Source organism: Callorhinchus milii, unplaced genomic scaffold, assembly GCF_018977255.1.
Source record: "Callorhinchus milii isolate IMCB2004 unplaced genomic scaffold, IMCB_Cmil_1.0 Scaffold24, whole genome shotgun sequence".
Taxonomy (NCBI): Eukaryota; Metazoa; Chordata; class Chondrichthyes; order Chimaeriformes; family Callorhinchidae; genus Callorhinchus; species Callorhinchus milii.
In genome coordinates this window covers 6,916,259-6,925,761 of record NW_024704765.1, presented here as the reverse complement: position 1 = coordinate 6,925,761, position 9,503 = coordinate 6,916,259, and the positions used below count along the sequence as shown (strand labels likewise).

At 47.9% G+C, this 9,503-nt stretch overlaps 1 protein-coding gene across 1 annotated transcript; it reads left to right on the top strand.

Annotated features, from left to right (window-relative positions):
* The first annotated feature begins 801 nt into the window (after window positions 1-801).
* On the top strand, window positions 802-3,989 carry her9 (hairy-related 9). Its single transcript, XM_042343761.1, has 4 exons — window positions 802-1,059; window positions 1,467-1,562; window positions 2,321-2,408; window positions 3,051-3,989. The coding sequence occupies exons 1-4, from the start codon at window positions 952-954 to the stop codon at window positions 3,680-3,682; spliced, it is 924 nt and encodes a 307-aa protein (XP_042199695.1). The 5' UTR covers window positions 802-951; the 3' UTR covers window positions 3,683-3,989.
* Window positions 3,990-9,503: the final 5,514 nt, after the last annotated feature.

The window sequence follows — 9,503 nt, the reverse complement described above, 5'->3', positions numbered from 1 at the left end:
AGGCAGTGAGGCAGCGCCGGGGCTGCGGGGGGAGAGCTCGGGCTGTGCGGGGAGAGCGCGGGGGGAGAGCTCGGGCTGTGCGGGGAGAGCGCGGGGGGAGAGCTCGGGCTGTGCGGGGGGAGAGCTCGGGCTGTGCGGGGAGAGCGCGGGGGGAGAGCTCGGGCTGTGCGGGGAGAGTGCGGGGGGAGAGCTCGGGCTGTGCGGGGGGAGAGCTCGGGCTGTGCGGGGAGAGCGCGGGGGGAGACCTCGGGCTGTGCGGGGAGAGTGCGGGGGGAGAGCTCGGGCTGTGCGGGGGGAGAGCTCGGGCTGTGCGGGGGGAGAGCTCGGGCTGTGCGGGGGGAGAGCTCAGGTGTGTGGGGGTCGTGAGACGGGGGGCGACCCCCCAAAAAAAAAGAAAAAGTGAGGGGATTTTTTTAATATATATATATATACAGAGAGAGAGATACGATATACATTTATATCGTACGACACGAAACAACAATAATAGTGATTTTGTTGTTGTTTTTTTTTCGCTCTCCGTGTGTGTGTTTCTGGGGTTTATTTTTTTTTAACTTTTCGAGTTTTTCTTCCTGGTCCCCATTGCTTTTTTTTATTCCTTTTTTCTTTTTCTTTTTTTTTAAAAAAAAAAGAAATTGGGGTTTTTGTTTTTGTTTTTTGTTTTTTTCCGCGTCTCGTGTGGTGCGGTGGTGTGCGTTTCGGTTTTGTTCGTCGTTGCGAGAGAGAAAAAAAACCACCACCGCCGCCGCACACTTTAAAATTAAAAAAAGAACAACAACAACAACACTTTTTTTGGGGGGGGGGAGAAGGGGGGCGAATTGTTTCTAGAATCGGGGTGTAGGGGGTGGGGGGGTACACGCGCACAGCACCGTAACGAGACCGTTGCGATAGAGAGAGCGCGAGAGAGAGAGATTGTCGTGAGGAAGTCGCGTCGGGAGTCGTCCGGGAGTCGGGATGCCCGCCGACCCCATGGAGAAGTCTTCCATTTCCCCCAACGTCGGGGCTCTGGCCAGCACCCCCCACACCCCGGACAAACCCAAGAGCGCCAGCGAGCACCGCAAGGTAAGCCCCCGACCTGTCGGCGGATTTCCGGAGGAAAGTTGGCGGGTGGTGGGTGGGGGGGAGGGAAATTAAAAAGGAGGGTGCGTGTGGTGGTGGCGGTGGGTGGGGGGGTTTAAAAGGAGAAGGGAAAAAAAAAGGGAAAGTCGGGGGACGGGACGGGGGGGGGGGAATTAAAAGGGGCCGAAGTGGAAGGGTTAAAAAAAGGGAGTGGAAGGGTTAAAAAAGGGGGGGGGAAGTGGAAGGGTTAAGAGGGGTAGAGTGGAGGGGTTAAAAAGGGAAAAAACTAAATGTTTTAACTCCCCCTCTCCCCCCCCCCCCCCACACCTCCCTCCTCCCCCCCCCCCCCAAAAAAAAAAATCTTGGCGATATAGGCTCAATTTTGTGTTTATTTTTTTTACACCCCAAAGTCTTCCAAACCCATCATGGAGAAACGGCGCAGAGCGAGGATCAACGAGAGCTTAGGGCAACTGAAAACCCTCATCCTGGATGCCCTGAAGAAAGATGTAAGTTTAGCAGAAATGTTGTTGTTGGGGGTGGAGTGCTTGGTTGGTGGGGTGGGGGGGGGGGGGGTCTCGTTGGGGAGGAAGAGGGGGTTCGGTTGGGGAGGAAGAGGGGGTTCGGTTGGGGGAGGAGGGGGTTCGGTTGGGGGGAGGAGGGGGTTTGGTTGGGGAGGAAGAGGGGGTTTGGTTGGGGAGGAAGAGGGGGTTCGGTTGGGGAGGAAGAGGGGGTTCGGTTGGGGAGGAAGAGGGGGTTCGGTTGGGGAGGAAGAGGGGGTTCGGTTGGGGAGGAAGAGGGGGTTCGGTTGGGGAGGAAGAGGGGGTTCGGTTGGGGAGGAAGAGGGGGTTCGGTTGGGAGGAAGAGGGGTTCGGTTGGGGAGGAAGAGGGGTTCGGTTGGGGAGGAAGAGGGGGTTCGGTTGGGGAGGAAGAGGGGGTTTGGTTGGGGAGGAAGAGGGGGTTCGATTGGGGTGGAGGGGCTGTTTGGTTGGCGGGGAATGAGCAGGGTGTTTGCTTGGTTGGGGGAAGAGGGGGTTTGGGTGGTGGGGGGTGAAGAGGAAGAGAAATGTCCAAACTTTGTCTTATTTTCAAGAGGAATTTCTGCAATCGATAGACTGAAGTGATTTGAGCGAGAAATGCAGTGTAATACAAATGTGTGTGTGTGCATATATATATATATATGTGTGTGTGTGTTTATGTATATATATGTGTGTGTGTATATATGTCTGTGTATAAACTTGTTCTGGACTTTTCTCGTCACCTTCAGAGCTCCAGACACTCTAAGCTCGAGAAGGCTGACATCCTGGAGATGACTGTGAAACATCTAAGAAACCTCCAACGTGTCCAAATGACCGGTGAGTACTGAAGCCTTGAACGGGGGGAAAAAAAAGACATTTTAAAACAAAAACGCTCCTTTTAAAATAAAATCATATTTATCTCTGTGTGTGGGGGTGGGGAGTGGGGGGGAGAAGGTGCTTCTTCTCCGAGGTTAGGAACTTCCTGGATTGGGGCGGGGGGGGGGGGGGTTAAAAATTAATAGTTAGTCTCATTGTGTTCTTGTTTCGCCCACAAAATACAATCAGTTCACTTGATACACAATAAGGTGCTATATCCAATGTTATTATTATTGTACTCCAAATGCCTGATAAAATCCAAGAAAAAATTAAATGATAATTTGCTCACTCGATCCACGACCGCGTGTGGGACAGACGCTGCTGCGCGCAATTGGCTGCTGCGTTTCACCGGCAAAAATAGACAGTCGATTCACTTTACAGTCTGTTCAGCGAAGCGCTTTGAGGCGTCTCGAAGACGTGATGAGGCGCTTCATCGAATGCAAGGATTATTATTTATTGTTATTGTTATGTTTACGGTGTATCCTGTGAAGCGCTTTGAGACGTCTCGTGGACGTGATAAGACGCTGGGATTATTATGATGATGATATTATTATTATTGCATCTTTAAAATATTTCCTTTTTTTTCTTCTCCTCCTGTTGAAGCTGCTCTGACCGCTGACCCGACAGTGATGGGCAAATACAGGGCGGGATTTAACGAGTGCATGAACGAGGTGACCCGCTTCCTGTCCACCTGCGAGGGTGTGAACGCAGACATCAGGAGTAGGCTCCTCGGCCACTTGTCGAGCTGCCTGGGGCACATGGTGGCCATCAACTACCCCCAGCCCCCCGCCGTCAACTCCCCACCGGGGCCGGGCGGGCACCTGGCCCAGCCTCTGCACGTGCAGCTTCCCGCCAGCGTGCCCCTGAACGCCGGGGTCACCGTGCCGTGCAAGCTCAGCCCGGCCGAAGGGGTCTCGCCCAAGGTGTACGGGGGCTTCCAGCTGGTGCCGGCCCCGGACGGGCACTTCGCCTTCTTGATTCCCAACCCGGCTTTCGCCTCCTCCGGCGGGCAGATGGCGGCGGGTCCTCTGATACCCCTCTACTCCAACGCCAGCCTCCCAGCCACCGCCAGCCCTTCCGTCGCCTTGCCCTCCAACCCCGCGACCGTCTCTCCCATCCACGGCTTGACGTCCGTGCCTTTTGGCACCAGCTGCTCGCCGGTCTCCCAGACGCACAGTCCGTTAGCTCTCAGCACAGGCCCCGACCGCGTCGAATCCGTCTGGAGACCCTGGTGATCAGGAAGGAAGTCATGAGACTTTTTATATACATATATATATATTTTTTATATATATATATAGATATATATTAAACAAAACATGTTCCATTGTTCGGGACAATTGTACTTATCTTCATAAGAAACTTATTTATTTATTTATTTGTTTGGATGTAACTGTACTGTCCAGCGACCCCTCGGGATGTCCTCGCGCCGTGAGAGGCGCTTCAAACAAATGTCATGGTTTTTTGTCGTTGTAAATGTTGTACATTTTTGATCTCTTGAAATTGAAGTGAAAATTTTCCTAATTAAAAAAAAAAGAAACGAAAACGGAACAAAAAACAAAACCCCAATCATTTTACTCCGGGAGACTTCGTTAAAATAGTTTTTGTAACCTGTTAATGACATGAGGGTGCGATGATACCAAAGTTTTGTAAACTTGTCTCTACTTGCCTTTATTTTTTTCTGACGCAGGAATAAAACTTTTTTATATCTGTATATAAAATATATATATATAAAAAAAAGTATATAGAGAAATAATCGTGTCCACAGTTTTCTTTGGAACCTCGCTCAGGTAGAAACCGATAAAGGGGATCGAAAATAATAATTTTTTTTTTAAAAAATCCGGCTCGTGGTATAATTCTGGTCAAGGTTTGGAGTGTGGGGTGAGAGACGCTTAAACCACATCCCTTGTTCATTAAGCGTCTAAAATGCTACACTCAAATCCAGCCCTCGTGGATCAGGTTAAAAGCAAAAGTTAACACCTCGACGAATGGGGCAAGTTTTAAGGGAGTTTTGAAGTGTTTCAGTACGTTTCCCACGTTTTAAGTTTCCATTCACCAGGTCTCGTCCTGATAAACCTTATTCCCCAGGGAGGGTGGAACGTTATTTTTTGTTTTAAAAAGAAAACTCTTCAAAAGGGAACGGGACAATAAATTCCACCAGATAATGGGTACCATCTGCCCCTGAACTGTACGAGGGGTGATTTCCTCGCATTAACATATCATGTTTTATCTGAGGGCACGAAATCACAAAAAGGCGGGAAACACCATGACAATTGTCCCGCAGAATAGAATAGAATGGAATAGAATAGCCGACTAAATGGCGGGAGAATTTATCCCCCCATTGAATAAAAGCAATTAAAGGGAAGTATCAAAGGGGGTCTGTCTCATCCAGTATGCAGCGGGCTTTTTCGCCGTGGCAGACACCCCTTTGATGTGCCTGGGAAACGTAGAGCCGGAGTCAATAACTCAGCAGATTGTAACACTCGGCGCGTTTGGCGCACGTAAAAAGGGGAACTTTGCCATTCTACAAACCGTGGGGGAGTTTTTTTTTTAATCTATACATGTCTTTTTTTAACATATATATATATTTTTTTTTAAAAAAGAAAGAACGTACCTGTTAATTTAATGAAGTGTTAATTAATTTACTCTGGGGAAAACCTTGCGCTGCGCGGTCGGTTGAATTTTTAAGAGTAGTGCGACAAATTCCAATTGATATAAATGAATATATATGTAGAGAGAGAGAGAGAGAGGAGTTTTTTTTAAAAAAACTTTCAAGGGCAAGTTAAATTAATTTCGAGGGTATAAAACAGGGTGACCCTCAAGTCGTGATAACTACCCTTATCGTCTTAAAAAATTATATATATATAATTTCATTAATATGATTTATTGGGACATTGTGATGGTTTCCTGATTTTTGGTCGCCCTGCGTGATAATAATACAATAATAATCCTCGCGTTTGATACAGCACCTTATCACGTCAGTGAACCGACCCGTCTCAAAGCGCTCCGCAGCGTATACCGCGGCGTGTAGCGACATTGTGCGTTTTGCGGGCGAAAATAATAATAATAATAATAATAATAATCCTCGCATTTGATATAGCGCTTTTCACGTCGGGAGGACGTCCCGAAGCGCTTCACGGAACACACTGTAAAGTGAATTGACTGCATATTGGTGGGCGAACGCGGCAAAATGTGGTATTTATGTGATATGATGGGTACCGAGGGGGAGGCGATGAGAGCTCAGACAGAGACAGACAGACAGACAGACAGACGCACGCACACACACACACACACACACAGACAGACGCTGTCAGGGAGGGAGGCGCTGGTGCTTGTCAGACGCCTTGGAAAGGGGTTGAGAGGCAATTGAGGCGTGAGGCCAGCCGTGTGCCTTGCCCTCTGCTTAAAACCTTGTGCGCGCTTGCTTCCAATTACACACAACACAGCTCAGCTCCTGTTACAGCCAAACCCCTGGTTCCCACCGGCCTCACGCAGCACATTTAACCCCGCAACGCAGCGAGGCAGATTTCGTGCCTGCAAAAGGAGGAGGAGGGGGAAAAAAAAAGAAGGGAGAATTAAATAGATAAACCCCGCTCTCTCTCTCTCTCTCTCTCTTTCGCCCTCTCTAGTTTATTCTACCCCGCAGCTGCTTTTGCAAACAACTAGCCATGAGAAAAACAAAAAGATAATATATATTATATATTACGTAACAAGAAACATAATGCACAAAACAGTAGTCACTTAATAACCGGTCGAAGATGTTATTTGTTGTTTTTTTTAAACGCAGGTTGTTGTGAAGTTAAACTGAACGTTTCCCTTCTCGTTTTTTTTAAATCTACACAAACAAAAACCCTATCAAATCATTTCTTTCCGAGACGTTAAAAGTAACACTAACAATTATATCAAAATCACTTTCTTTCCAAGACAGCGATTTGAAATAAAATCTTTTACTTCACTTTCAAAAGGAAAAAAATATAAACTATTTGCTTTTTACAGTGTTGAAGATTCTTTTCACTCCAAACTATTTTTTGCCTTTTAAAAATAAATGCAGGAAAATGTAATACATCCGATTTATTGGGGATGGGGATATGCAATAAAAGTTACCTTTTATATATTTGGTGTATTTACTTTTATATGTATATACTGCTTTTTTTTCTGTCTTTAAAATATTTAACATTCCTTTAATATTTGCGCCATTTGTCTTGAAGGTTCTGTCAACAGTTTAAACCCGTTTCCTTTTCAGAGAAAACACAAAAAATAAAAGCCCGATGTTTCTGCGATTCATTGGTGATGAGGATATGGGGAAAGGTAAGCGTTGTTCGTTGCTTCTGACTTTAAATATTTACGTGCCTCCAATATTTGCGCTGTCCGTCTTAGAAAGGTTAATGAAGGTATCTTTTTAAAAGAAAACACGGGAAATATGGCTGGGCGTTACCTGCGGGTTTATTGGGGATGGTAAAAGTGGTGTGTGATTTTTTTTTCCCCCCTCTCTTCTGACTTTAAATAAGATATTTTGCGTTCCTTTCGCGCCGGTGCTGTTATGTCTTGGGAGAGGTTGGCTGTGTGACTGCAAGTTGTTGTCTGTAGACAGTATCGCTAATTTAAACTATGCTGCCTGTCGTGAAACCATTCCAAGACTCTTTTTTTTCCTCTGTGACCGAAGACACTGAAATGCTTATTTAAATCTCTTGCCGGGGGCGGTGCGCTTGTTGCTGGAGGAAAGGCGAGGCGCGAGAGAGAGAGAGCGAGAGCGAGAGAGAGAGAGAGAGAGAGAGAGACAACGCACTGTTGTTGGCTGTGTGCTTGCCTTGTGGCCACTGGCCCGCACTCCCCAGCTCTTGGCAAGCTCTCAACACTCATTCAGTCCCCACATGACACTGGGGAGCTGAGAGGGCGTGAGAATCGAGCGAACCCTGTCTGCCTGCATGCCACCAGCCCACACAGGCACACACACACACACACACACGCACGCACACGCACGCGCACACGCACACACAGCCACAGGCAAAGCAGCAGAGCGGAGCAGAGCAGCCGACAGCATTAACACTAACAGCGGCGGCAGCTACACTACGGCATTAACGCTGACAGCGTTGACAGTATCGCGCAGACACAGGCGAGGCAGCCAACAGCAGCGGAAGCCACCGTTGCACCGCCACCGCCACCGCCGCCACCCACCGCAACAACAACTTGCACCTGTACCGCGGCTCGCTCGCTCTTTGCCTCAATGTTAAACAACAACACCGTGACAGCGTTATCTAACGCCCGCAGACACACCACCGCAGGTGCCGCTGTCGGGCGCAGTGACTGTGAACGCAGTTTGCTGATGACCTACCGATGTCCCACCGGCAGCCAGAAAGCGAGTGACCTGATATTCAGGCGAAAAACACACAAAAGCGGCTTTTCCCGGAACCCGAGCCAAGAATCCTCCTGATCATATTGGCCGTTGACCTCATGTTTCTTTGTGGGACGTTGCTCTGTGCAACAATAACAGCATTCATTTGCCTAGAAACCGTCATCAGCAGGTTTCCTTGCTCCACACGCCTCTATTTTTCCAGCAGTAAGTGTTTTTAGTCGATTGGCGGATCGCTTTCCGGAGCTAATAATCCCTCAAATTAAAAAAACAATAATAATTCGGTCACTCAATCCACGACTGTTTGTGGGGACGCTGCTGTGTGCAATCGGCTGCCGCGTTTCGCCCACAAAATACATACAGTGAATTCACTTTACAGTGTATTCTGTGAAGCGCTTTGAGACGTCTCGAAGACGTGATGAGGCGTTGTACCAAATGCCAGGATTATTATTATTATCACATCTGGCTGCAATTACCGTACAGCACTTTGAGATGTTTCTACGTTCCCAAAGATCCCAATAAAAATGCAATTCTTTTCGGTCTGACACACGCGGAAACCCATCACCGTTGCTTGAGAGTCTCCAAACCAAGCAGAGAATTCCACGCCACCCTCCCACACGCGGAAATCCCAGAGAGAGAGAGATTGCTGGAATGGAAACTGTCAGGGGGAAAAACACAAGGCAATGACGATAAATTTAAACACAGTACTGCTTCTGTTTTTGACTTAAAGTTCTTAATTGGTCACTCATTCCGCGCTGCTTGTGGGGATGCTGCTGCATTCCGTCCACAAAGTACACAGTCACTCCACTTTGCAGTATGTCCTGTGAAGCGCTTTGAGACGTCTCGACGACGCGATGAGGCGCTGTGGCAAATGCCGGGATTATTACTGTTCATTATCTCACCTCTCTCATGCTCCTACTTTACATCTATGCTTTTGAGACTCTTTTCAATGTCAAGGACGCTGTGCCCGTATAAGGTGGACTTGTTATTACCTTTCGAGCTGCTCACCACACCAAAAGCTACTCGGAGTCAGGCTCAGTCGCCGTTAAGCGCTCTGAGACGCTACCCTTGGGTGGAGGGCGCGGCATAAGTGCAAGTTGTTGTTGTAAACCTCACCCCCACCCTCCCCCCCCCCCCAAAAAAAAATGGGAATTTGCAAAACTTTTATTTTGTGCAAACGTACCAAACTAAAGTCGCCCAATTTACCAGAGGCAGACAGGCTCGCTTGGCTGTGAGGTAAGAGCAGTTTGCTGAGGGTAACTGGCAGGTTAAAGGGTTAAAGCACAAGTCCCCTGAGTTTAACTAACTAGGATAATCTAATTCTCTCGGTCACACACAAGGCATGTCCTTTCAGCTAAAGCTTATTGACTGACGCCCTGTTACCATGATTGCTTCTGCAGTGTTTATTATTTCACTGAACTTTAAAAGAAATGCCAAAACAATTTGCAAGGATTAAAGCAAATGGCTATTTAAACAAATGCGGAGGGCGAAGACCTTTTTCTTTCCAGAAAGCTTATTCAAGGCAGAGGTTTGGAGCACCTTGCAACCCGTTTCAAGGTAAAGCAATAAATCTTCATTGCCGAATAAATCCAGCCATGCTTGATTACGTTTCGTGTTGGTTTTGTTTAAATCGCAAACGCAAGGAGAATCAATGCACACTCCCCGTCCTGGCTGTCAGCCTGGCTCCGTCAGTGGCACGCTCGTCTCTG

Coding starts and splice junctions, on each gene's coding strand:
- her9 (XM_042343761.1), top strand. CDS start 952: ATGCCCGCCGACCCCATGGAGAAGTCTTCCATTTCCCCCAACGTCGGG. Junction 1,060..1,466: donor GCGCCAGCGAGCACCGCAAG/GTAAGCCCCCGA, acceptor TACACCCCAAAG/TCTTCCAAACCCATCATGGA. Junction 2,409..3,050: donor CCAACGTGTCCAAATGACCG/GTGAGTACTGAA, acceptor CTCCTGTTGAAG/CTGCTCTGACCGCTGACCCG.